Raw genomic sequence first — 27,475 nt, 5'->3', positions numbered from 1 at the left:
AGGTGTAGATGCTGTGCCTGCAGCAGAGGCAGAATGGGCATCTGTGGAGGGGAAGGTTATTAGCAGGGCCTGGGTGTTCATCTCCGTAAAAATGGGTAGGCCCTGATGCCCTAGAGCTGTGACTTCCACTGACCTCCATGGAGGGCAAGTCCCCAAACCCAAGCTCCAAGCCACTGTGGGGTAGGAAGCAGAGACACACACCCACAAGTCTCTTCTCCCCAGCAGCACTCCCTCCCAACTCAGTTTCCCCAGCTGCAGAAGGCTGGGCACTACTCATTGCCAGTCAGCCCTGGCCTGGCCTTGGAGGGTCCTGAACAGGAAAAAACAGCCAGAAGGAACTAAGTGTTGGGAGGAGGCGGGGGAGACAGTTTTCTGGGAAACTTAAGGGCCCAGCTCTGCTCGGAATCCACCCCCCAGACTGGCAGGGCAGCTGGAGAGCAGGAATCCTGCCAAGGAGGCACAGAGCTTCAGGGGGCATGGCAGAGAAGGATGGAGGACAAAGACCCCAAGAGACAGATAAGGGGAAGAGTTAGGACAAAGACCCTGACAGAGAACTATGGAGGGCAGAGACCCCAAGAGACCAAGGGGAGAGATGTAGAAACACTGGGGGGTGGGGATGAGGAGGGGGTATGGAGACCCAGCAAAAGAGGGGCCCAGAGAACTGCAGCCACCAGCAGGCAGCAAGTGCTGATCTGCTCAGGGGCTTGGGCTGGCATCTCAGCACCTGTGGAGGGAACCCCAACCCCACTTTGCCCCAGGAAGCTGAGCCAGGTCCCAGCTGAGGATTTATTGGCATAAATGCAACCATATAAAAACATAAGTTATGAAAAACACAGTCATGACGTGCCCTCCCTATCCCCCCAGCCCAGGCCTCTAAAACCCCCTTCTGTGGGAGGGAGGGAGAAGAGGGAGCCTCGAAACCACCTAAGAATGCCGCAGCCTCTGGGCCCATGCAGGGCCAGCCCAGCCAGGGTGAGAGAAGCCCAGGCGTTGCCTCAGCGCATCCGGTAGTCAGTGGAGCAGGATAGCTCACACAGCTGGCCCTTGAAGTCCAGGTCAATGGTGAAGTCCAAGTCGCGCTGTGGGGAGAGGGTGGATATGAGGGGTGGGACCGGGGCAAGGCAGACAAGACCCAAAACTGTCAAGAGTCAGGAGGCAGCAGAGCAGAAGCAGACTGAGCACTTGTTCAGGGATCTGAACCCCTGACCTTAGACTCAGCACTTGTGAAATGCTATGTATCCCTGGGCTCAGCCCTTACACCAGGCAGCTTGAGGTACCCTCCCCAAGACCCAGGGGATGCTCCTTTTAGCCCATCTGTACACTGGCGACCCTACTGCTGGTCCTACCCCCAACATCTTCCCTGCACCCGGACTCAAGTGACAGCTCCACGTGGACATCTTCAAACCCACCCAGTCCCCAACCAAACCCACCCCACCCCAAGGGCAGAGCTCAGCTGCATCTCTTGCATCACAAGATTTCCCAATCAAGACCATTCCCATCAGCAAATTTCCTCCTTATATTATAAAAAAGAAAACCTCGTTCAAGGCCACTTCCTCCTCCAGTAACACTCACTGGACCCAGCCCACGGTCTCCACTTCCCCCCCCCCCAAGCTTCCTGGAAGCCCACACCCCAGCACAGGCAGTATGGAAAGGCTCCAGGCATAGTCACCAGTAGTCCCAATGACCCCCACTCTGGGTCTCTCTTTTTGTCTGACTAATATGGAGTTTTTCCACCTGGGCACTCCTGTCATTTGGGGATGGGTGATTCTTCATTGTGGGGAGGGCTGTCCTGTGGTTGTGGGATGTTTAGCAGCGTCCTTGGCTTCTACCCACTACATGCCAAGAGCATCCCTTCTCCAGTAGTGACAACCAAAAATGTCTCCAGACAATGACAAATGTCTGCTGGAGGAGGGGGCAGCAAAATTGCCCCCAGTGGAGAACTACCTTCTTTCTCTGGTTCTCTTCTCCCTGACTTAGAAAGTGGGTGTGACCTCAGGCTGCTCCCCTAGGTCCACGCTGCATCGCTACCCTGAGCATCACTCAGCCTCATGCCCAAGGGCCCAAGACAGCTCCCTCGACCCGAGGCTCCAGATCTTCCATCCTCTTGCCTACCTACTCAGCACCTCCCAACCTCAGAAGGGCCCCTGCTGGACCTCCTGACTTTGCCCCAGACCTGCTCCCCCCAACCCTTCCTCCTATTTCTCAGCTGATAGCAGCTCCATCCTGCCAGGTGCTCAGTAGGATAAAGAAAGAAGGAAACACACACACACACACACACACCCCTCATCTGGGCTAGGAAATCCTGTTGGCTCTACCATGGGCCAACTCTCACCCTGACCCCTGCCTCCCAGCTTGACACAGGTCACCTCCAGCTAGTTTACCGCATCACTGGCTCCCGTGTCTACAGTGGGAGTGTCAGGAGAGCAGGGGTTCAGCCTGATCACGGCTGAATCCCTAGGGCCCAGCTTCCAGTAGATGCTCAATAAAATCATATGTGGACATGCCCAGAGGTCCGAGCCTGGTTAAAGCCAGGGCAGAGTGCAGCCAGGCTAGTGGGCAGGTGTGGCGCAGAGGGGTTCAGGGACTCCAGAACAGTCAGAGGTGCCCCCCCCCCCTCCAGAAGCCCCTTCCCCGCCAGAGCCTCACATTGTTCTTGGCATTGGGCCGCATGCCAATGGTGCCAAAGATCTCCTCGCCTGTCTTCACTGTCAGGTAGTCCTCCATGTAGAACACGGTCTGCTTCCAGTGCGTGTATGGGGACTCAGGGCCTGGGGGCAAATGCAGGTCAGCCAGCCCTCCCTGCTGTCCCTCCCTGCCCCAGGCCTTCCTCAGCCAGCCCCCACAATGACAGTTTACTGAGTGCTGACTGTGGTCACTTTAGCCTTACCAAGCCTTGGAAACAGGGACTTTATCTATACTCTGTGGATGAGGAAACTAAGGCACAGCACATTCAGGTCACTTGCAGAAAACCATGCAGCTGTTAGATGGCAGGGCTGGCATATGAACATAGGTGTCCCCGTGGCTCCCTGTCCCCATTTCTGTCACACACACACCCTCATCCCTGAATCCCGCTGGCCTCTCCTCTACGTGGGCACTCCTTAACCCTGGCTGGGGGACTGCCGCCCCATGCCCACAGCCACAGCCACAGCCAACTCACTGGTGGAGAAGCCAGTCCTCTTGTGGCAGCGGGTGAACTCGATGTTGAAGTAGGCCACAAGGGCGTGCACGTAATCGTTCCGCTTCACTTGCAGGCAGAAGGGGGAGGTGAAGGTCAGGTCTTCCACCTTGACGGTGTAGATGTCCACCTCCTGTGGGACAGGCCCCATGAGCCCTACGCCTCCTCAGAGCTTCCCAGGACCCTCATGCCCTGGGGAGAGTCTGGGCTCCAAAATGCGGCCCCCACCCCTCTTTAACTCCATCTCCTTCCACTCTTCCCTCCATCCCCTTGCTCGCTTACCCAGCCCAGGGTTCTCCTTGTGCTCAGTAAATGCCCAGCCTCCTTGAGCCTGTGGCCATGCTATCCCCTTCCCCACAGGTCTTCCCAGCCTGGTTTCAGGCCTCGGCTTCTCATTCATTTCTCATCCTGCCTGTCCCTGCTCCCAACATCCAGCCCAGTGGTCAAACACAAAACCTGGGGTGCCATGGCAGATTCCTTGTTCTCTTTTCTTCCATGTCCAAACCCCAACTTGACAATTCTACCCTAACTCTGTCCAGAAGCCACCCATTTGCCCCTCTCCCTGTCTGGCCAGAACATCAGCATCTTAACTGCAGCAGCCTCTTAATAGAGCTCTCTGCTTCTGCCCTCTCCCTCCATATCATTCTTGACATATCAGCCAACATGGTAATTTTAAAAGTGACAATCAGATCATGTTGAAGCCCTGCTTAACACCTTCCGATGGCTCCCCCATGCTTTCAGGAGGCTGGCCCCAGCAAGGTTCCTGCCCTCCGTCTCCTTTCTCCTCCCTCGCCAGCTTTCCTACCAGCTTTGCCTGCCTCACACATCCTAGCTCTGGGATCTGTTTCCCCATGCAGTCCCAGCTCAACAAGTGCTTGCTGTCACCATATTCTTTATCAGTTACCCATGTGCATATAGACCCACTCATCACCCTGAGCTTTCCACATCCCAGAATGCAAACTAGGGGATTCTGTCTGCCTGCTTTGGGTGTGCCCTCTAGAGTGTGTGCCCCATGGGGCAGGGCCAGCCCGTCTTCCTCAATGCTGTGTCCCAGAGCCTGATGCCAGGCATAGCTCACACACCGCAGGGCTCACAAAGGCTTTTAATGGACAAAGTGGCTTCTCTGGGCCTCTAGAGCCACCTCTGACCGACAGGTCAGGCTCCTGAGACCTCAAGCCAACACTCAGGTCCCGGCACATTGGCCAGGGGATGGCCCTTCCTTGGTTCCAACCCTGGAGGACACCTGGCTATGCCCACCCCCTCACCTTTATGAGGCAAGCGTTGGTGACCAGCTGCTTGGGGTCCACCACGTCCACTAGGGGTTCCTTGATGGCCACATCTTTGATGCAGGACATGTCAAAGCCATACACATTCTCCCACCCTAGGGAGGCAGGCAGAGAGAAGGGGTGAGCTGCAGCAGCCCAGACCCAGACCCCTTGCCTGGCCCACCCCACTGCTCCCCAGGCCCTGTGCTCACAGTGGATCTTGTAGTCTTTGTACTGGCGGTCCTCAATGGCTGTCACATACAGTGTGGCTCGGTCTGGGAAGATGAGACCATCGGGCGCCTGCAGAGGGGACAGGGAGAGGGCATAAAGGGCAGGGGCACTGGCAACACTGCCTCCAATCCTCACCAATTCGGCCTCTCCATCCACCCCCTCTGCTCCCACCCTGGTCTGAGCCACTGTCGTCTCCCATCTGGACTCCTCAGCGATCCACACTTCCACCCTCATCCCCACACAGCAGCCAGAGGGTGCCCAGGAGCACCTAAGTCAGATCTTGTCCTTCAGAGATTCTGAGGCATCCTCAGAACCCTCCCTGGCTCCTCTAAGAAAAGCAAGATCTGCACTTCCCCTACCCCACCCCTCAACTCCAACTGCTCTTCTAGACCCTCATTCCACTCTGGCCTCCCTGCTGCTCCTGAGACACAGTAAAGGAAATCCTGTCCCTGCCCCAGGACCTTCACACTGGCCATTTCCTCTACCTGGTGCAGGTCCTTCCCATCCTTCATTCAGGTCCCAGTCACCTCTCCCCTGGGAGGCCTGCTTCAATCTGAGTACCTGGGAAAATGGCCCCAGGTCCCACCGTATCTGTTTGCCCTAGTATAGTTTTCTTCTCAGTACTAACTCTTTCCTAACACGATATTGTCTCCTTGTCACTGTCCAACTCCCAGTGCCTGTTACACCCAGTTGGGGCATCAGCCTACCAAAACCTGTGCAGTCAACCCCTGTATTAAGCCCCCTCTGGGAAATACCTAGTGTTGGTTGTTTTCCCCCTGGACCCCGGCTGATACGTGGACCCCAGCATGCGTCAGCTGCACCTGTCCCGCCTGGGCCTCACCAGCCACTTGTCCCGGGCATAGAGCACAGTGTTGAGCATAGACTCATAGAAGAGGCAGTAGCCCATCCACTCGCTGATAATGATGTCCACCTTCTCCACCGGGAGTTCCACTTCCTCTACCTTCCCCTTGATGATGGTCACCACTGTGGGACAGACGAGGGCAGCCATGGTCATACCAAGGAAGCTGCCTACTTGCCTCTCCTAGGGCTCTAGAGCTTGGTGACCCCACTCAAGGTAACCGTTGATTTCAAAAGGACTGGATTTTGACACCTCCAAAGGACTGTGTGAGCCAAAGCCACACCCTCTTAACTGTTTTCAAATTCAAAAGACCTTGTTAGTTGGGTTTGATGTAATAAGTAACAGCATGGTCACATTTTCAAAATGGATTTACAGGGAAAATGACATTACAGATGTAATTTGCTTCAACTAGAATATTTAAAGCTAAGCAATGGGTACCTGTGAATTTATGACAACAGTCTCTTAGGAAAAAAATCACTTCTCTTCCCAGAAGGCTACACATCTGGAAAACCTACCAGGTTCCCTACCCCCTCAACCTTGCTGATGGGAACCTGAAGGCAGTTTGGCAACATCTACCTCATGCCCTAACTCACATTTTTGACCCATGCACTTTACTTTTATAAACTGACCTTGTTCACAGTTACATTAGTTTGTGTGTGAAATGACATTATGTGTAGGGAGGATGAAAATCTCAGAAGCAGCTTAAATGCCCATCAACAGGAGTCTGGTTAAAAAAGCTGGGGCATGTGTGTATGGTGGCGGTCAAGAAGAGTGAGATGCCTCAGCATCCTGAGACACACTAAACTACATGATAAACAGGTGAAAGTAGAGAGCAAGAGACTTGTATGAAATGCTATTGGCGTGAAAAATATATACATATTTACTTGCAGGTGCACACTTGTCTGGAAGGTACTATTGGTTAAACTCAGAAGGGCAGCTGAAAGGTGGAAGGAGACTTCTCCCTGTGGGCCCTCAGCAGTCAACCATATCATTCTATTACTCATTCAAAAAACTAGAGTGCTTCTCGCCCTAGTTTTAAGACAGAGGCGCTAAGCTTGCGACTTTTACGCTCAGGTTCTCAGGCTGCCAGCAGTCCAGAAGACCGTGGGGGAGGAACAGCTGAATTTGTAGCCCATCAGTAGTCGCCCACTCCCTTGCCAAGGGCCCTGGGGAAGCTGGGAATCACCCACTCCACTCCCACAAACCCATTCTCTTCCTGGCTCACCGTGGTCTAATTTGTTGGCTTTGACGATCTTCACGGCATAATCAGAGATACTGGAACACTCGATCTGAGGGCCCAGGAACAAGGGTGGTGAGACACTCCAGTCCCATCCTCAACCCCCAGCCCCCTCCATCTAATCCCTGAACCCTGATGGGCCCCCTCTCCATCCCCAGGCCCAGGCCCACCCCGCTATCTAGGAAACTCACCCCGATGACCTTGCGGGCCCCAGCCTTGGCAGCAAACATACAGAGAATCCCTGTGCCTGAGCCCACGTCCAGCACCACCTTGTCCTTGAAAAGGTGCCGGTTGTGAAACATGGAGTTGCGGTACGTGAGGGTACGTACCTCATCCTTCAGCATCTCCTGGGGAAAGTGGAGCACAAAGATGCCATGAGAAGGCCCATGTCTCCAGGTGGAAAACGGGGTGTCCTGGCCTCCAACACACTGACAGTTCAGAAGGCCAGAGCTCAACTCTCCCACTTGCTTAGTCCCCTTGGAACAAATAATTTCCTTTCTCCATGCCTCAGTTTCCCTATTTGTAAAATCAGATTAGATGGACTAACTCCAACCTAGGCCAGATTCTCCCACTGCCACTTATGCCCCTGTGATCCTTGGCTTTATAAAGTCCTCAGTAATGTAATGCCACTGAACTGTACACTTTAAAAAAAAAAAAATGGTAATTTTGGCTGGCCGGTTACCTCAACTGGTTAGAGCTCAGCCTTGTAATACCAAAGTCAAGGGTTTGGTTCCCCATATTGGCCAGCCACAAAAAAGAAAAAAAGGTTTTACCAGTTTTAAAAACAAGGCCTCAACAAAAAATAAAATAAAATCCCTAGAATGCCACTCCAGCTGCTTTCTGGGACGACCTCAGTCTCCTCAATCAAAAGGGTCCAGAAGCTGGCTGGGCTTGAGCAGCTGGGGTGCAGTGCCAACACTGGTCACTAGAGGGCGGCAGAGACTAGCAGACCCTGCCTGACCTCAGGTTTGCAGTCTCAGGGACGCAAGTATGATCCCGTTCCAGCCTTCAGAGAAGGTCCCCACAGAAAGCCAGGCTAACCTTGGTCTCCAAGGCAATGGCTGGGAGAGGCCACCCCAGAGTGTGTGTCTCATACATGCAGCAGAGGAGCAGAGAGGGGCTGCCTGGTGCCAGGGGAGGCAGTATACTCGCACAGGAAATTAAGTTCCACCCCTCCCAAACATTTAAACCCCTCAAAATTCATCAGTTTTAGGAGCTATCCACACTCACCTCGTGGATGCCAAAGTGGGCATAGGAGTCAAAGTAGTAATCTTTGGATGTCATGTCCTCGGCATTGGGCTTCTCACTGCTTTCTGCCTGGCCACAGGAAACCTGGGAAGTGGCAGATGGGAGCATGGGTCAAATCTGGGGGCTCCTCAGAGCCTCTTAAACCTCCAGGTCCCTACTTTTTCCTGGAGAGTAATATAGAACCCCCCCACAAGTCAAACCATGACAATCCTACAGCCCGCCCACCTGCCATTTTGCTTCCCCCAGGAACCCCAAAACCTAACAACCCCATTTTCCACTTCCAGGACCTCCCCAGAGCACCATCCAGGGGAGTACCCCGATACCTCAGCCACGCCTACCATCTCTCCAGTCTCTCTGCCCCCGTCTCTAGCTCAGCCCACAGCTGGGGAGGGGTGGGGAAGGCAGAACTGGGGCAGACACAGGTAAGGGCAAAGGGGGACTGGAGATGGAGTTAAGGAAGTAGCCACATTATTGGGGGAGGCCAGATGGGGGCTATAACCTAGAGGGGTTTGTACTAAGTGTTTTGGGGATATAGAGTAAACTAGTTTGAAGCAAGAAGGATCATGGTTAGACCTCTAGAAAGGGCCAGATGTGTGGCAGGATATATTTATGTGGACGTGGGGGTGGGGAGGGGAATCACAAAAGGATATTTACTTCTTCAAGAGGCGGCTGGAGGCTCATCCCATTAGCCAAGGTGGCTACAAAATTCTAGGAGAGAGTAACAGGGAGAAAGGATTAGCTACTGGGAGTGGCTGGGGGAGGACCTGGCCAGGGGAACCCAGGCTCTTAGGGGCAGTGGATTTCCTGCAATTTTCCTTTTCCTTGATGGGGAGTGGTGGCATCATGAGCAAGCAATGAGGCAGGGCTGTTTAAGAAAGGGATGGGAGAAAAGAAAGGGGGTCTCCTATCCCAGCTGTGGCTGGAGAGATGGCAGCCCACCCCCACACTGCCCCTCTCACCAGCTAGCTGATCACACACACCTCCCCCATCCAGCCCAGAGGAACTGGCACCCGCTGGGCACACAGGCACTGCCAGCTGTCACTCCCCCTCATCACCTAATCTCCCCATATTAGGTGACACTTCCTGACACACACTCCCATCCTGGAGTGCCATGAATAGCTGGAGGGAGGGGGGATGGCAGGGTATGCCCACTAGGCACCTGCCACCTCTGCAAACCAGTTTCTTGTTTGAGAGGATTCCAGGAAAGAGGTGTGGTACACAGGCAGCCCCACCAGAGCTAGTGCCCCAGTCCCTAGCTCCTGCCCTGGGCTCAGGAAGCCCAAAGCAAAACCATTTGTGGGGCTGGCCCGTGGCTCACTTGGGAAAGTGCGGTGCTGATAACACCAAGGCCACAGGTTCGGATCCCTATATAGGGATGGCTGGGAAGCTCACTTGGGAGAGCGTGGTGCTGACAACACCAAGTCATGGGTTAAGATCCCCTTACTGGTCACCTTTAAAAAAAAAAAAAAAACATTTGGAACCAGTCTCCTCACTTACTACCCTCTACCTAGGAAGGAGGCGTCCCAGGGAGGACGGCCAGTTTCTCTTACAAATGAAAGGGCTCCAGAATGTGGCTCGGGGAGTGAGAACCCCCATTCAGACTCCCATCCCAGGCCTTGAAGCCCTCCAGTTGTGGGGCCAAGCCTGAGGCAAGCTCTGGGGAAGATACTTCCTTCACTCACACAGCCCCTGGTCCAGTAGAGAGTCAAGGAGGATGGGGGTCATTGGAGTGACCCCCGGACTCTTCCGCCCCCTCCCGGCATGCATCTTGGGAGCTGACCTCCCACTCTAGAGAACTGCTACAAGTAAGGGGTGTAAGGACGAACGGAAACACCATCGGATTACATCTCTTCCAGATGGGACCACCTTCCAAGGCTCCAAGAAGGGCCAAATCACAGCCATGACCCACTGGGCTCCAAGCACCCTTCCCCCAATTCTCCCAAGCCAGTGAGGATGCCTATAAGAAGGGTGACCAGTGAGGGGATTCCCCGCTGGGGTGCATTTCTCAATATCGCTGATACCACGACCAGACAACACCAGTCCAAGAAGGCTTAAAACACAAGACTGGAACCTCCCCCACATGGCTGCACAAGAACCAAACCTCACTGGAAGTCATTTCAGGAATCCAGGCTCAGGACCCCCCTCTCCCCGCAAAGGGTTTCAAAAAGGGGGAGGTCCTTTCCCATCCTCACAAACTCCCGGGGAGGAAAAAGGTCTCCAGTAGACAGTAAAGCTCACAGCCTATATATATCCCATTACAACTCCCCTCCCAGCCGACATACCCTCCCCCTTGCCAGCCAGGGAGAGCTCCAATGGGGAGGTGGGCTTGGGACACGCCCCATGAAAAAGACGTCCCTCCCACACACTCAGATATGGCCACCAGGGGGTGCACCGCGCCGTACCGGGAACGATTTCCGCCGTTTAGATGCCCCCCCACCTCCCAAAGGTAGGTCACAGGGGCAGGCCCCATCCCCCCAGCTCCTAAAACCATGGGTAGTGGAGAATCCAGGAACAGGAAAGGGGAGGGGTGGGGGACCAATTCTTCATCTTTCTCCAATCCCAAATCGAGAGCGCACAAAACCTGGACTGATGCCCCAGATGTCCCTGGACCTGGGGGGTTGTAGAGAGTCCAGTAGCACTGCCCCTCCCAAGAGACTCTCTACATCTTGCTTGGCACCAGGTAAATCTCACCTCACAGTGTGTCCAGGTCCCCCGGGAGTAGGGCTGTGGACCTCAGTGGGAAGGTCGGAGCCCCCTCCCTACCCCCCCAGGCCCCCTCCCCCGGCCGGGGGGCGGGGCCTTTGCCCCGCACGTGGAGCCCGCCGGGCCACTGGGCTCGGCACACCCCCTCCCCACCCACCGCGCCGCGGCCACGTGGGGGCCCGGCGGAAGCCCCCCCAGCCCTCCTCCGCATGGGAGAGAGGAAGAGATCCTCCTCTCGGACGGTTGCCAAGGCCCCGAAAGCTAGGGAACCCCCCACCTCAAATGATATTCTCAGATCCCCCCACCCCCTCCGTGCGGCTTGAGCTCCAATTCGCCAACTCAAGGTCCCGTTCCCACGACGGAGGCGTAAAAGACCGACCCCAAGCGGCCCCCCGCCCCCGGCGGCGCTACAGGCACTCACCTCCATGATGCAGTTCGCGGCCTCGGCTGCCGCCATCTTCATCTGCACCTACTCCTCCTCCAGCCGTCGAGACCCCCCCCCTTTCTCCTCACTCCCCCGGGACCGCCTTATACTGGAGGGTCCACGGCCCACCCACCGTGACTCCGTTAGAAGATCTCATTGGCAATGGAGTTGGCCTATCTGAAAATACCGTCTAGCAATTGGGTGGAGGACACGCCCATCAAAGTTCAGGGGCCCACCCCGTTTGGCGTTCAGGGCCCCGCCCCCTCATGTCGACGGAGATAGAGAAAATTGCCTGTCTATCGTAAGAAGCGTGACTGTTGATTGGGCAAAGTCTACCAGGAGTTCCCGCCCCAATCCCCCAGCACCGCCTCAAAGCCTCCCGGCGGGCCCTGCGCTAAGCGGACATCTAGAAACAGAGCTGTCCGAGCTGTCCATCACCAAAACGACCCGCCTCTTAATCGCGGCTATTGGTTTATCCAAAATGTGACGTCATGAGGTCTTTAAGGTCAGCCTCGTCAAGCTGCCGGCCTCAAGGAGAACACTGTAATTGCGCCAACAGGAGGGAAGAAGATAGGCCTTCAGGCAACAGTGATTGGCTCAAAGAACTGTCACTCAACGTTCCTTTGGTGGATTCTCCCAGCCGAGGGGGAGTCCAGGAGGACAGGGCGCTTGTGCCAATTTACCGAGGGCGGGGCGGAACTGAAGTAACGGGAGGCCCAGAGAGAGGGAGAGCTTGTCTAGGGTCCTGTAAAAAGTCAGGAATAGGAGCCAGACGTCAGTGATTTAACCCTTAGCCCTCGACTTAACCTCTCAAGCAACTTGGCCTTTGCTAAATCCCTTCCCCTGCCGGGAACACCCACCTCCCATTGTCTGGCCAACTCCTACACGTCAGCGAGGGCGCAGTTTAGACACCTCCTTCGGGAAGCTTTCCTTGATCTGCAGAAAAAGTTACTGGTTTAGGGCCGGCCCGTGGCTCACTTGGGAGAGCGTGGTGCTGACAACACCAAGTCAAGAGTTAAGATCCCCTTACCGGTCATCTTTAAAAATAGATGAGAGAGAGAGAGAGAAAAATTACTAGTTGAACGAAGATGAGTGCAAAGCGCTGAATCCGTGAACCCTGCCTCTCCTGTGTCTTATCCCACTACTGTCCTCCGTCCAATCTTCACTGCCTGAATGAGCTCGCTCTGTTGTCTCTGGGCCTCTGCACAGGCTGTACTCTCTGGCATGCTTCCTTCCCACAAACTCCCAACACTTAAAGATTTCCAATACGAGGGCCGGCCCGTGGCTCACTGGGGAGAGTGCGGTGCTGATAACGCCAAGGCCACGGGTTCGGATCCTGTATAGGGACGGCCGGTTCGCTCACTGGCTGAGCGTGGTGCTGACAACACCAAGCCAAGGGTTAAGATCCCCTTACCGGTCATCTTAAAAAAAAAAAAAAAAAAAAAAGATTTCCAATTCGACTTATTAGCTCTCTGCCCGCCCCTCCACTCTGTCTCCCCGATCCATCACGTCTACCAAGACACCCTTGGCTGTATGTCTTCCCCCACAGCCACTCTTCTTCCTGGGGTTTCCAAATCGAGACAGCTCCACCTCCCACCCAGTTACTGGCCAGACCGTCCGACCCCTCACTCCCACAGCCTGTCAGTCCCCACCCCCGCCCCTCCTACCCTGACTTGACCCCTAATATCCTCTCCCTCCTGGGTTACCGTCCCAGACTCCTCGCCCGCTTCTCTGACTCCAGTCTTCTGCTACAGTACCCCCACCCACCCGCGTGTCCCCAGAGCTGATCCGGCCCTTCTCCTGCTCCCTTTCCTTTGCTCCCCAGAACCCCTAGGATTAAGTCTCAGTCCCTCAATCATATATTTACTGTCCCACCACCTCTTCGGCCTCAAACAACCCCAACCCCAATCACAGCTACCTTACCAGTCCCGTCCTAGTTCCCTGGACCACCACACTTTTGTGCCAACAGGCCCTTCCCCTCTTCTCTGGTGGTCTAACTCTTCCTTATCCTTCAAGCCAAGCTTCTGTTTGTGGCCAATATAGCTCATGATGACCGAGAGTGCTTACTAGGAGCGAACCACTATCAGAAGAGTTTTAAATAAATACATTTAATTCCACCCTCCTCCCCCAGCAACCCATTGAGGTAGGTACTCCAAGGTTACACATTAAGTAAATGGCTGACCTGTGTTTTGATCCCAGGGAATCTAACAGAACATCTTTGGTGGGATTTTTTTAGTGTTTTTATTTAAACTAACTTTATTTATTCTTTTTTTTTTTTCTTTTCTTTTCTTTTCTTTTTTTTTTTTTTTTGCAGCTGGCCAATAAACCAACTTTATTAAAGGTGTAATTTGGGCCAGCTAGTGGCTCACTCAGGAGAGTGTGGTGCTGACAACACCAAGCCAAGGGTTAAGATCCCCTTACTGGGTCATCTTTTTAAAAAAATAAATAATAAATAAAAATAAAGGTGTAATTTACATACAATATTCACCCTATCAAGTGTAATTTGATGAGACTGGATATATACACCTTATGTAACCAACATCATATGCAATTTATAGACTATATGTATCACCCCAGAAAGCTCCGTCATGACCCTTTTCAGTCAACACCTCCCCCAGCCAACCTCAGAAGCAATCCCTGACTGTTATCTGCCACTATAGTTTAGCTCTGCCTTTTCCAAATTTTCACATGAATAGATCCATACAGTATATGCTCTTGAACTGTTTATTTTTTGGTGGCTGGCCGGTAACAGTATGGGCTCTTGAGATAGGAGGAGCTCAGTTTCCATGCCTTCAGATTTCAAGACACACCTCTGGGTTTCAAACCACTCCCTGAGGTCTCAGGCCCCTCCTCTAGGGGAGAGCTACCATGGCTGGTTGTACCTATTTTGGCACCTGCGAGGGGAAATTGAGACCTCAGGGGCCTGACTTATGCAAATCCAGTGGTTAAGCATGCTCAGTAGAAAGGGGTTATATAACCATGATAGCCAAAGATGCTCAGTAAGGTGGAGTTTATAATCATTAGATAGTATGAATACGTATTAGACAGCAAAACTGTAAGAGTTGAATCCTGCCAGAAGGCAGGGTTGTTGCTCACTTTCCTGGGGTCAACCTGTACTTCCACGGTTTAGATGTTTATGCTTTACTTTGTATCAAACTTAACTTTCAGCAAGCAGCTGCTCACTCTCTTGAGTCAGCCTATACTTTGTGGTAAACTTTGTGTTTCTTACTTTTATGTTAAACTTGGTGCCGGCCCTGCTCAGTCTCTGGAGCTAGGCTGCATTCTGTGAAACCTGTATCTCTTATTTGTTACATTAAACCTGTTCTCACTTTCTACTGCGACTCTACCCTTGAATTCCTTCCTGTGGCAGTCAAGCACCTGGTAAGAGGTAGTAAGAGGACGGGGTGAGTTGAGACTAGCTACTGGGCCTTCCCAGACCCCTTCCTTCTCCTCTGACATTACTCTAACACATTTTCTCTCATAAGGCACATCACAGCCTTCTTGCACTTAGAAACACTAGCCAGCACTTCAGCACTATGCTTGGAGGCCATTTAAACAGCAAAACAACAGCACAAGAATTTGAAAAATGTGGCACTAAATAGACTGAGAAAAGGATACTTGTTTACAGTATGAGTTAAAAGAAGAGCACCTCAGCTGGGAACTTGCACGTCAGGCCACTCAATTTTTTTTGCGACTCTGTGCATAACCATGACCCCATGGGACTAGGAAAGCACCCTATTAATCTTGGGGGTTACAAATAAATTTCAGCAGGTAGGTGAATTCAAAAATATGGAATCTGAAAATAATGAGAATTGACTGTTAATTTGTTTTTTTTGTAATCCTGTACATTTCATCTTACGCATTTGCACACTTTCTTTTTTTTTTTTGGCAGCAGGCCGGTATAGGGATGGATCCCTGGACCTTGGTGTTATCAACACCACACTCTAGCCAGCTAAGCTAACCAGCCAGTCCCACATTTACACTTTTTTTCTGTGGCTCTAAAAAGGTGACAAACGACCAGTCTACAGGTAGATGAGGAGAAACCAGCAAAAAAGGCTCAGAAAGAGCAGTGGGAGGAGAAAAACAAGAAAAGTGTGGTACTCTAGAGGTCCTGTGAAGGAAGATTGTAACTTTCTTCTGGTACTAGCTTGAAAGACTCCACAACCATTAATACACAATTAGCTAGAATAGCCAAATCATACAATAGGAGAAAAAAATGTAATTTCCTGTAATTATATTTACAGATAGCCTCAAATATGTTGTGTTCAGGTGAGTCTCTTGTAGGTGCTCTAAATAAATATTTCTAGAATGAATGAAATGATTCTTTTCTCAATTTATAAACCAGAGATCTCTGAACTAACTCTCTTCTACTTAGAACTTCAGTAGTAAAAGAACAAACAATTATATACCTAAAAGTATTTTTAATATGAAAGGTTTTAAAACAATTTTTTTGGCAAAAATAGGCAGGGCAACCACCAACCTACAGCCCTGAGTGGAATAGGAAGGCTTGGAAAAGCACATGGAGAGGTCAGGCACATGAGGTCCAATCTTGTAGCAGCTTTTGAGGAAGATCTCAGTCCAAAGGTAAGTTCAAGTCCACGGGTGAAACAGCCAGGATGCCTTCCTGGAGAGGAAAAGTGGCAGAGCACTGTGAGCAGGGAAGGCATCCTTCACTCACAGTGGCAGCCACATCAGCCCAGTGAGATCAGAGATGGAGGACGGTAAAAAATCAGAGAGGGGAGAGGGACAGAGACCCACAGACAAGGGGACAGGGATGGGAGGAGCAAAGTCCTAGAGAGACAAAGGATAGAAATTCAAAGGGGAATGGAATCCTGGGATTTTAATGATTAAGAGTCATGGCTTTGTATCCAAATCCTGATTCCAACCACCTGCATGAGGGACTTTCCCTGTCAGCCCCTGTAAGCCACAGATAATAACAGAACCCTATGAGGTTGTTGTGGGGTTTAAATGGAATCATTCCATTGAAATCCTTGGCTGAGTAACTGATCACCATGAATGTTCACCCAAGCTTACCTGTTAACATCCTTGTAAAAAAAATTTTACAAAGCTTTCTTTGCTGAACTCAACTGTTATATCCAGTCCCCTCAACATTTGCTTTGAGGTCTCAAGGGCATCTCACTCTTAACTGGACCATCTCCAATCATCTCTGACTCCCCCTCAAACTTGCTCCCTGACCCCCCCATCTCAGGAAACTCAAACACTGTCCTGCAGCTGCTTAGCCCAGCATCCTTGACCCAGCCTCCACATCCAGCCCATTAGCAAAATTTGTCAGCTCTTTCTCCAAATTAAATCCAGAATCTTCCACTGCCCCCACCTCGGTCTGATGCATTCTCATCTCCGCCCAGCTCTCCCTACTTCCGCCCTCGCCTCCTACAGTCTGTTGCCCACGTGGCCGTCAGAGGGCGCCTGTTAACACAGAGACCTTGGCTCACTCAAAGTTCAAGTTCTGGTGGTGACCACAAGGCACCGCAGAATCTGGCCGTCCCTCCTGCTCTCGTTTCTCAGCCTCTCCCTCGCTCACCCTGCTCCAGCCCTATTGGCCTCCTCCTCCCTGCTCTTCAAACAGCCGGCTAGCTCCTGCCAGTCTGGGAAGCAATGGTTACATTCCGAGGGTCTGCATCCTTCTCTCATGGAATCCCCACAGCGACCCATGCATGAGGCAGCTAAGTGAGATGGTGCCCACCGGACCGGGGGGAGACTGGTACGCAGGGAGATGGGGGATAGTTGCCAAGGTCACACAGCCAGCACACTGGAGCCCAATCCAACAATGAGACCGGCGCTGGAGATAAAGCAGTGAGCAAAACCCAAGGGAAGACGCTTTGATCTTCTGAAGTTGATATGTCAGAAGCAGAAGACAACAGAGATAAATTTTAAAGAATAAGTAAAACAAATCAATTCTACCATCTGTTAGAAGATGCAGAACACTGCAGAAGCAAAAGGAAAGCAGCAAAGGGTGAACGGGAGAGGGTGGGAGGGTATGGAGGTGGCTGTGATTGTAAATGGGGACCAGGGAAGGCCTCACTGGGGGTGATACCGGAGCGGGCCAGAAAGAGCAGAGCAAGGGAAGAAGACAGGGGGTTACCCGGGAAAGGGTATTCCGGCAGGCATCGTTGGAGAGGCAGACAGTAACCAGATAATCACACAAACAAATGCCCGCGATGTTCCAGGCAGTGCTCCAAGTACTTACCAGGAGGATCCCATTTTAATCGTCACGCTAACCTTTTGAGGTAGTACTACCACTCTCCCCACTTTATAGATGAGGAAACTACGGTCCAGGGAGGAGAAATCACTCATCTGGGGCTCACAACTGTTAGTTTATACCAGTGGTTTAAGCCAGGCATAGCGTCTGCACTGCAGGGCCTGGCGTTCAGTGGGTGCTCAACAGAGTACAATGGACAGGACAGCTGGAACACCTGGGGTCTGAAGGAAAACCTAAGAAGCCCTCTGTCCGCCCCCATCACATTACAATTGGGCAAAGTGAGGCCCGGAGAGGCTTCGGCAGCTCACCCAGCCCCCGTGGGCCTGGATCCAGGGCGCGAAGCTGTGCACGTGCTCCACACTGAGTCCGGCCAGGGTGCCCCCCAGCCTGGACACGCGCCGGCTCAGCTCCATAGCCAGGGCTAGGCGGGCCAGGGGCTCTGGGGAAGGCGGCGGGGGCCCAGGGCACGGCATTGAAAGGCGTACAAGGCTTGGGCGAGAGTTGCCTGCCCGACTGGAGAACAGCTCCACCAGGCGAGCGAAAGAGCCTGCGGACAGGCGGGCCAGCTTTCGATGCAGGGTGGGATCCGAGGCCACCTGTGGAGTGGGTAGGGGTAGAGGCAGGGTCCGCCTCAGTCACGCCTTAGCGGCCAGGGAAATGGGAGGCCTGGCTTCCTGGTTCAGGCCGGTTCTTGATGCTAACACTCTAAGCCACGCCCCATCCACCACATTAGCCAATCAAAAACCAGACTCTACGGCTCCAAGGAAGGTGGACAAGAACCTGATCTGCTAAGCCTCGCCCCTACCGAGGCCTTGACAGCCATCCAGGGCCAAGCTGTACTTTTAGCTGGGTTCTAGAATGCTTATCTTATAGCCATGCCTCAGTGGGCTTCCCTAGTCAATCATAATCCCAGAGGCCAGGACCGGCCTGTGGCTCACTCGAGAGCTGCGGTGCTGATAACACCAAGGCCACGGGTTCGGATCCCGTATAGGGATGACCGGTTAGCTCACTGGGTGAGCGTGGTGCTGACAACACCAAGTCAAGGGTTAAGATCCCCTTACCGGTCATCTTTTTAAAAAAAAAAAAAAAAAGGAATCCCAGAGGCCAGGCTAAGGTCTTGTCTTCTACCATATGATTAATATTATAGGACCATGTACTTTGTCTAAGCTCCCGAGACAATCAGATTCCAGGGCAGAGCTGGCCAGTTAGCTCACTAGGTAGAGTGAGGTGCTGATAACACCAAAAAAAAGTCCAAGGGCATAGTCACAAGCCACGCCTCCTCCAGTAGTCCATTTCCCCAACATTCATTTTTGGGGGCTGCTGGCCAGTAGGAGGATACATACCTGACCTTGGCGTTGTCAGCACTACATTTCCCCAACATCCCCCTACTGCAGTCAATCAGATTTTAGACACTCCCCCCACCCTCACATTCATTCCCTTACTTCCTCAATTTGGCCCAATCACTCCTAAATCATGTTTCTAATGGCCACACCTCCCGCATTTAGGCTACGCCCCTCTAACAATCAATGAAACCCACTAAAGGACTACCTTGACCACACCCCTGTCACTCAACCCTTCATGGAGCCTTCCTTATCCCATCCTCTCTCTAACTGATATCCAAAGAAAATGCAGATCCAGTTTCTGATCCCAGCACCCCACCATCCCACAACTGCTATCCCCCCTAAGGGATGGAATAGATACAAATCACCTTCTGGTTGATGACTTCTGCCTCCTCCTCCAGCAAGGCCACCAGCCTCCGCAGTAGGGCTTCCTTCTCTGTGGGTGGGGGACCTTGTAACTCTAGAGGCAGAAGAGAATTTGGCTGGGGCAGAACCCTGACTACCGTCCTACCCTCATCCTTATCCAGGGCTCCTCTGCACCTCACCTGGGCTAGGTGGAGTCTTCAGTTGCTCTTGGACCAGCAGTTCCAGCCGCTGGGCCACCAGAGCATAGAAATCTGGAGTAGCTGGGCCTGGGGTGAAAAATGTCAATGACACGTCTCCAGGACATCTGGTACTTGTGGATTCTCTCTTCCCAACCACCTTGCCAGGTAGCAAAGATTTCCATTTTATAATGTGATAAACTGAGGCCCGGTGAGTAACTTGGTAAGACACCAAAACCCTTGTACTTTCCACTTTATCATGTCTTTAACTGGACTTAGAATGTTAGAGCTGAACTGCAACTTGAAGATTATTTCATTCAAGCAAGGCAAACACACGGCACTCCTGCTATTACAGTACCACCACATCCCTCACTCATTTCAGGCATCACCAAAATCCATCACAGCACTCCTCTCCCCAGCTGTGAACTCCCTTTCAAGCTAGCAGTCCCAGCAGCCATTACTAGCCTATCCAGGCTCACACAGGAGAGGAAACTTATTGGTCATTCTTGATCAAATCTAATGACCACCCACTCTGCTACTGGAACAACAGGGGAGCAAGGAAGAGACAGAATTTTTCCCAGAGTCATACAACCAAAACAGCCAGGGAGCTATAACTGGAAACCAAGTCTCTCACCTTCCAGAGTCAGTCCACAGAACTGACAGAAATCTAACTGGGGGCTATGGGGAGGAGAGGACAGGATGGTGAGGTTTGGTCCTGGAGACCCCACAGAGCTACCCTCTAGCTGAGTGACCTTCTGAAACTAGCACCTTATCCTGTCTATGCTTTAGGAATCAAGGTTCCTGGCCCTGCTAGTTTCACGGGTGATCTAAGGAAATTTCTTACCAGGCTCTGAACCATAGCAGTGGCGGATAGGCAGGGAGCAAGGCCGAGGGGACTCAGGGGGAACTGCTCCTTGCCCCAGGGGGCAGGGAAGACATCTTCGAAGGCGGCTCAGGATGTCTGTTGGCTCCTCCTGGGCAGGGCTCCTGGGAAGAGGGATCTCAGAGAGTGACCCCAGAGATCCCATGCACAGTCTTTTTTTCCTCCCGCCGAGGACCTCTCCTTGCAAGCCCAGGGACAGGGAATAGAGCCAGATATAAAGAGAGGAGACAAACTGAGACCAGGAGCCAGAGATAGAGAGGGACCCACCCTAAATGCAGGCCCCTGGAGGAAAAGGGCAATTTCTCTTACCTGGGTGAGTTTGGAACAGGAGACCCGGTAGCCTCGCCCCGCCTAAGGAAGGCAGCTAGGACCTTCAGCGTGTCTTCCCGGAGCCCCAGCTCTTGCGAGCCTGCCATGGAGGCACCTGTGAGAGAGCGGGCTCCAGGGTTCAACAGGAAGTGGAACCTTGCGGGCCAGGACTCATGAGTCCCTAAGGAAGGAAGGTGCTGAAGGCCTGACCTCCTGGATCCTTTGGAGAGCTGGAATCTGAGGGCCCAGACTCTTGAGTCTCAGAGAGAGAAGAGAGATGAGGAAAAAGACTCCTTGACCATACCGTAGAAAAGTAAGGAGGCTGGGGACCCGGATTAGTGGGTCTAAATCTGAGAAAGAAACTGACTAAAGGGCTAGCCGGTTAGCTCAATTGGTTAGAGAACCGGTGTTGTAACACCAAGGTCAGGGGTTCGGATCCCCTTGCCGGCCAGCCGCCAAAAAAAAAAAAAAAGAAAGAAAAGAAATGGACAAAGGCACCGGACCCTTGGGTCCCCGAGGGAGTAGGAGGCTTGGGCCCGGACGGAGGCATATGCCAAACTACCAAAGCCCTTAGAGGATCGGGAACTACTAATCCCAGCAGCCTTCAAGGCAAACATTCCCCTCGATTCGCGCTTGTTCGCCGCGCAGCTTACTGGGAGATGTAGTTCCAACATATCTGACTCAGGCTGGAATCTTGGGGATTCTAGACACTTGGATGTCGGAGAAGCGAGACTGGGGTGCCCTCTCTTGGATCATGGCCCTCTCCTCTTCAATCTTCACTCCAGCCCTCGCCGACACCCGCTCACCTGGTCCGGCGCCCGCCGGCGCCGTCGTCTCCTCCACTCTCCGTGTACAAACTAATTAGTTCAACTTTCCCGCGCCTGCGCACTGAGCCAATTTGGTAACGTGGAAGGGGCGGGGCACTGAGTGGCCGCCTAATTTGCATATTACGTTCCCAGCATGCCTGTGGTCAAAAGGCCGAAAAAGGGAATGAGGGGGACGGCCCGGGCTCAGGACCTCCTCTTTTGCTTTGAAGTCTGTCACCCAAAGGATGATAAAGTTGTTTTTATTTGAAGAAACCGATAGAAAAGAAAGCCTCAGCGCTCTAAAGCTCAGCTAAAGGGAAGCGGGTGCACAGCTTCGAGTCTGAGAGCTACCTGAAGCCCAAAGACAGGGGTGGGTTCTAGCACTCTGCTCGCCCCTACCCTCCAACGTAGATAATGCGGAAGAGCCAGGGAGAGTTGTGGCGTCCGTGAGTGAGGAAAGGGAGAAAGGATGGGTCTTACACTGATACTTGGTAGGGAGACTGTGTGCTTGGGAAAAGTGAGATAAGGAGGGAAGTACAACGGCTGGCGCTGGAGATCGGCTGTAGAGAAACTAGAAAAGATAGGGAGAAGAGAGGAGGCGTCTACACTGGGGATCTAGGAGAGGGAAAGATGGACTCTGCAAATGGGAGGTAGTTAATTCTAGAAAGTGGGGGCGTGCTCTGGACGAGGGAGCCTGTCTGGGGGAAATTGTGGATGGAGGTTCTGCTTTGGAAATGGGTGGGGGGACTCATTTGGGGAACTGTGGGAGGGGGACTACACTGGGGTGAGTGCGGGAGGTAGAGGTTTACAGGTAGAGTGAGTAGCGTGTGCACTGAAATAACTAGGGAGGGGAGGAGGGCTCTATCCTGAAAGTGAAAGTACCTGCTTTTGATGACAGAGAGGTAGGGGTCTACACTAGCGGAACTGAGGGAGTCGTGAGCCCGCACTGAATACGCTGGGGAAGGGAGGGGGTTCTACAATGGATATGGGATGGAGTCCTCGCAGAATTAGGGTGCTTCTCTGGAGGATAGGAAGAGGAGGTCTCCACAGGAAAACATGGGTGAAGGCCCTGAGCCGTGGCCCTTGAAAGGGAGGTCTAGGTGCGGAACCCCCCGGCCAAATAGGCCCGGGAGGCCGCCCGGACCCAAGAATTGCCCTGTGTGCGCAGGCCGGACCATGGGAACCCCAAAGCCGAGGATCCTTCCCTGGCTGGTAGCTCAGCTGGACCTGGGGCAGTTGGAGGGTGTGGCCTGGGTGAACGAGAGCCGCACGCGCTTCCGCATCCCTTGGAAGCACGGCCTGAGGCAGGATGCGCAGCAGGAGGACTTCGGCATCTTCCAGGTGCGTGCGCCCAGCGCGGGAAACCCAGAGCTGAGCCCGCAACGGGAAAGATTCCGAGGGGGCGGAGCCGAGAAGGCGGGGTTAGCACGCGTGAGGCGGGCTCGTGCCAAAGCTGGTAGGTGGAGTCAGAAGGGGCGGGGCGGGGCGGGGCTAGAAGGATCGGTAGACTGACTGGTGGGGAGGAGGCAGGGTTGCAGCTGCCAGGTTCTGGAAAGCGGTGTTTGAATGCAAAGGAAATGCATCCTGGAGGTCGGGGGCTCGTTGGGGGCGGGGCTCTTGGTTGTAGAGTTCTAGAGGAGATTCCTGGAACTTCAGAATCAGAGCCCCCAAAACCTGAGACTCAGAGCCCCAAAGCCGAAGTTACTAACCATCGATTTAGAATACACCACTGCTGGTGTGAGGTGTGAGGTGGAGGTGTTATCCCATAGGTTGTCCTGGGGCAGGTGGTGACGGGGTTAGACATCGAGTAGGACCTAGAAGGCTGACTTAGAAAACAAAGGTTTTTGAAAGCTGGAGGTGGGTGTTGGGGGTGGATGGTAGGGTGGAGGCTGGAGTACGGAAAATTGGACAATTTGGGGATGGAACCTTGTTGAGTTAGAACTTGGCAGGAGGAGAGGGAAGAGAGTCAGAACGGGAAGAGACAGGGTTAGGACTCCAGGGGCGGGGTCTAAGTCATCCTCCCCACTATCCTGGTACTACTGGTGTCCCAGGCCTGGGCCGAAGCCAGCGGAGCCTACACTCCTGGGAAGGATAAGCCCGACCTGCCAACCTGGAAGAGGAATTTCCGGTCTGCCCTGAACCGAAAGGAAGTATTGCGTTTAGCCGAGGACCGGAGCAAGGACCCTCACGACCCGCATAAGATTTACGAGTTTGTGACCTCAGGTGTGCCAGAGCGGGGCTTCGCAAGGAGGACTGGGATCTCCAGGGTCCCTGGCACTTCTATTCCGCTCACCACCTTTCTCAACAGGAGTTGGAGACTTTCCCCAGCCGGATACCTCTCCAGACACCAATGGCGGAGGCAGTACCTCTGATACCCAAGTGAGAATGCACCCAAACCTCTTGCCCTTCAGTCTCTGCCCTGGCCCCATGGGCCTGTTCAAGCCTGTTCTCTACCCCTGGACCATTGCCCCAGCCTCCATTTTCTTCCTCCAGTCTGTCACCCACCTGACCCAGAGCTGATGCTGTCCCTCCCCTGCTTCCAGCCCTCCCATGGGTCTCCAGCCTCCTTGGGAGAAAATTCAAAGTTTTTATTGGGCAATCGAGGCTGTAACACAGCTTTCCAGGATTTCATAGCTTTTCTCAATTTGCAGGATGCCCTCAGCTGCTTGGGAAGTCAAAACCTCCTTCCCCTTGATCTTGCTGATGTCTGTGCGAGGGAATTGTCCCATCTGAAATTCTGCCCAGCCTGCCCTGCCCAGGTCTTACCCAGCATTCATTAGAGCATATACGAGTATTTTGCTGTCTGTGCCCACGGCTTCCTCTCCCACCCCGCCGGCCCCAGACTGGAAGCCCCTTGAGGGCAAAGCTCAGGTCTGACTCCTCTCTGTGTCCCCCACATTGCTAGCACAAGGCCTGGTCTACATGAAGTGTCCAGAAAAGGCTGTTGAAATGCCTGGCTTTTCTCCCCCCCACCAGGAAGACATTCTGGAGGAGTTACTGGGTGACATGATCTTGGCCCCACTCCCAGATGGGAGGCCCTCAGGCCTGGCTGTGGCCCTTGAGCATTACCCTCAGAGTCCCAGCTTGGACAAGCCTCCTTCCTGCCCAAACCTGGAACCCCATGAAAACCCACTGAGGCAGCTCTTCGTGCCCGAGGAAGGTGAGTGTCAGCTGTGGGCTGGGAGGAGCTGAGGCTGGGGCAACAGACCCCTCACACCCTCTCTGTCTCTCTCCCTGTTCACCGCACCACTGCCACTGCCCAGAGTGGGAGTTCGAGGTGACCGCCTTCTACCGAGGCCGCCAAGTCTTCCAGCAGACCGTCTTCTGCCCAGAGGGTCTGCGGCTGGTGGGGCCAGACGCAGGGGACAGGATGCTGCCTGGACAGCCAATAACACTGCCAGACCCTGGGGTGTCCCTGACAGACAAGGGAGTGACAGGCTACGTGAGGCGTGTGCTGAGCTGCCTGGGGGGGGGACTGGCTCTGGGGCGGACAGGGCAGTGGCTCTGGGCCCAGCGGCTGGGGCACTGCCACACGTACTGGGCTGTGGGCGAGGAGCTGCTCCCTGACAGCATGCATGGGCCCGATGGTGAGGTCCTCAAGGACAAAGAAGGAGGTGTGTTCGACCTGGGACCCTTTGTGGCAGGTGAGTGAGGCAGGGGCTTAGCTCTGCCCTGAGTGGAAAGCAGCAGGGCACGGTGGTTAAGAACTCTGGAGCCAGGCAATTTGGGATTGAATTCATACCCTACCGTTCTGCTCACTGTGCAACCTGGGGTACACAGTGAGCCTGAGCCTGTCAAGTCTGAGGACTGTCTCTGTCTACCTACCTGCCAGAGCTGATATGAGGCACAGGGCCTAGTACACAGAAGGTGCTCAGGGAATTAACTATTATCATCATCATTATTAATTATTATGGTGGATAGACAAACTAGCTGGAAAAATAAATCCCTTAGGGCTTCACAGTCCAATAGAACTTTCTGTGATGACGGAAATGATCATATTTGCACTGTCTGATATGGTATCTACTAAGAGCTGGCTGGTTTGCTCAGTTGGTTAGAGCATAGCCATTTAACAAGGTCAGGGTTCAATTCCCCATACTGGCCAGCCACCAAAAAAAAAAGTACAATATCACATCCACTAGGCACATGTGGAGCACTCAAGTGAGGTGAGAGCAACTGAGGAGTGACTTTTTAATTTTATTTCATTTTAATTAATTACAATTTAAATTTAAATAGCCACACTTAGCGAATGGTTACATATTGGACAACACAGCTTTAGGGGTTTACAGAGCAGTAAACGATAACCACCTTCTATTCCATAATTGCTAAGCATCTTTGGGGGAATGAACTCCCCTTCTCTGGGCCTGTTTTCCCATCCTGAATGCTGAGGCTCTGCGATGGCAGGGGGTGATCTTCCAGCTCCACTCTGATGGATGGGTGGGAGGAGGAACACTTAAGTTTGGTCCAGAACCATTGAGACTTTCCCCAAACTGGCAGCCTCCTTGTGATGGTGACATAGGGCCTTAGGTCAGGTGAAATGGTGGGGATATTACTCAGATTTGGGGGGGAGGAGCAGGCAGAGGGTCTTCCCCATTCCTGACTAGGTTCCTGGTCCCCAGATCTGATTGCCTTCATCGAAGGAAGCAGACGCTCACCACGTTATACCCTCTGGTTCTGCGTGGGGGAACCATGGCCCCAGGGCCAGCCGTGGACCAAGAGGCTCCTGATGGTCAAGGTGCTTGCAGCCATGGGTTCCTGGGGCTGAGAGGGGTAGTTTTACAAAGGGAAAACATTGCTCCCAGTAACTATGACTCCCAGAAGCTCCTCTACAATTTCCAAGAGTCTGCAACCACTGGTTCCTCATCCTCAGAAGTTTCTGGGTGTTCTTCCCATTGCCTCACCCTCAGAGCCTGTTTTGAACTCTCTAAACCATGTGGAAGTCCTACCAGCTTTTGGGAGGAACTACAGCTCCCAAAAGTCCTCAACATGAGCTGCTCAGCCCTAACTTCTGGGATCCCTTATAGCACTCTCAACCCTAGGAACACTCTCTGGCTTCCCTTATTTGTTAATATAACTACAACTCTCAGGCCAGGGCCGAATGGTTCATCCTGGGTTGCAGTGATGGGCTGTTGGGATTACAGTCCTGTCAACCCCCACTCCTCCCCACACATTGTAGACAATGACTGAGCATTTTCCCTGACTTGTATTTCTCCCCTGCCTCCTGCAGGTTGTTCCCACGTGCCTCAGGGCCCTGTCAGACATGGCCCGGGTAGGGGGTGCCTCCTCCCTGGAGAACACCGTGGACCTGCACATTTCCAACAGCCACCCACTTTCCCTTACCTCTGACCAGTATAAGGCCTACCTACAGGACCTGCTCGAGGACATGGATTTCCAGGTCACTGGGGAGGCCTGAAACCTTAGTCCTCATGGCTGCAGGCTCCTAACACCCCATCTTGGCCAATAAACTGGTTACTGCTATGGTCACCACTTGTGTGTGTCTGGTTTTGGGTGTTCCCAGTCCAGCCCTGAACCCAAGTTGGTTGTTATTCCTTCTTGGGGTCTCAGTTTACCCATCTATACAGCTACCCACAACTCATGCTCAGTGCCTGATCCTCATGCACTATGCATGGGGCAGCTAACACTTGCCACCTCACCTCTTCCCAGGAACCTGAGGAAGTGACAGTCACCTCCATTTTACAGACCAAGACACTGAGGCTTGAAGAGGCACTAAGGTCACAAAGTAGGAAACCCCAAAATGGATCAGAATCCAGGTCTGACTCCAGGGTTGCCACTCTACAATGGAGGCCCCAAGGCTGAATCCAGAGCCTATAAACGGTTCGGACAAACGTCCTTCCTTCTAGACTTCAGGCTTCCCTCTGCATGGGGGCTGGAACAGGCAGCTGTAAAGGGAACTCTATGGCCACCCCTGGATTACATAAAACCTGCCTTCCCCAGTGGCTCTGGGCACTGCCACCTCCTCACTGGGCCTCAGTTCTGGGTAACAGGACTGATGGAAGCCAGAGGAGCCTTGCCTCACTGTGTGACCCTTGCTCCTGTGTGTCTCAGTTTTTCTCTCAGGAGAGTGGATTAGATCACGCCAACCTCACAAGACTGCTGAAAAGAATCCAACTCAATGGGCAATTCCAAGGTAGACAAATAGCAACCAGGTGCTCTGAGCTTGGAAGACATGGATCAGGTGAGGCCTGGAACCCCTACCTCCCTGTCACCACCACTTT

The 27,475-nt window shown here is 53.1% G+C and overlaps 3 protein-coding genes across 15 annotated transcripts; 1 reads left to right on the top strand and 2 right to left on the bottom strand.

Annotated features, from left to right (window-relative positions):
• Positions 1-772: 772 nt before the first annotated feature.
• On the bottom strand, positions 773-11,231 carry PRMT1 (protein arginine methyltransferase 1). 9 transcript variants are annotated; one of them, XM_063089015.1, is made up of 11 exons: positions 11,140-11,231; positions 8,670-8,723; positions 7,998-8,099; positions 6,959-7,114; positions 6,756-6,819; positions 5,513-5,655; positions 4,653-4,740; positions 4,441-4,556; positions 3,158-3,308; positions 2,647-2,768; positions 773-1,079 (listed from the first exon to the last, which is right to left on the bottom strand). In XM_063089015.1, exons 1-11 carry the CDS (start codon positions 11,179-11,181, stop codon positions 996-998), a joined length of 1,122 nt encoding a protein of 373 aa, XP_062945085.1. In that variant the 5' UTR covers positions 11,182-11,231; the 3' UTR covers positions 773-995. The 9 variants fall into 9 exon arrangements, with proteins under 9 accessions (XP_062945085.1, XP_062945089.1, XP_062945086.1 ...); XM_063089019.1 differs by lacking the exon at positions 11,140-11,231 and adding an exon at positions 10,707-10,725; XM_063089016.1 differs by lacking the exon at positions 11,140-11,231 and adding an exon at positions 10,117-10,208.
• A 4,312-nt stretch (positions 11,232-15,543) lies between these two features.
• BCL2L12 (BCL2 like 12) lies at positions 15,544-21,331 on the bottom strand. 5 transcript variants are annotated; one of them, XM_063090829.1, is made up of 8 exons: positions 21,090-21,191; positions 20,647-20,695; positions 20,437-20,551; positions 20,089-20,231; positions 19,248-19,334; positions 19,071-19,162; positions 17,671-17,958; positions 15,544-15,766 (listed from the first exon to the last, which is right to left on the bottom strand). In XM_063090829.1, the coding sequence occupies exons 1-8, from the start codon at positions 21,108-21,110 to the stop codon at positions 15,716-15,718; spliced, it is 846 nt and encodes a 281-aa protein (XP_062946899.1). In that variant the 5' UTR covers positions 21,111-21,191; the 3' UTR covers positions 15,544-15,715. The 5 variants fall into 5 exon arrangements, with proteins under 5 accessions (XP_062946899.1, XP_062946900.1, XP_062946901.1 ...); XM_063090830.1 differs by lacking the exons at positions 20,647-20,695; positions 21,090-21,191 and adding an exon at positions 21,243-21,331; XM_063090831.1 differs by lacking the exons at positions 20,647-20,695; positions 21,090-21,191 and adding an exon at positions 21,243-21,251 and having other exon boundaries at positions 20,437-20,566.
• A 95-nt stretch (positions 21,332-21,426) lies between these two features.
• IRF3 (interferon regulatory factor 3) lies at positions 21,427-26,723 on the top strand. Its single transcript, XM_063090828.1, has 8 exons — positions 21,427-21,612; positions 22,411-22,583; positions 23,294-23,465; positions 23,551-23,621; positions 24,219-24,402; positions 24,506-24,886; positions 25,859-25,974; positions 26,467-26,723. Exons 2-8 carry the CDS (start codon positions 22,419-22,421, stop codon positions 26,650-26,652), a joined length of 1,275 nt encoding a protein of 424 aa, XP_062946898.1. The 5' UTR covers positions 21,427-21,612; positions 22,411-22,418; the 3' UTR covers positions 26,653-26,723.
• Positions 26,724-27,475: the final 752 nt, after the last annotated feature.

The sequence above is a fragment of the Cynocephalus volans genome, chromosome 3, assembly GCF_027409185.1.
Source record: "Cynocephalus volans isolate mCynVol1 chromosome 3, mCynVol1.pri, whole genome shotgun sequence".
Lineage (NCBI taxonomy): Eukaryota > Metazoa > Chordata > Mammalia > Dermoptera > Cynocephalidae > Cynocephalus > Cynocephalus volans.
This window is presented reverse-complemented; position numbering and strand designations above follow the sequence as displayed.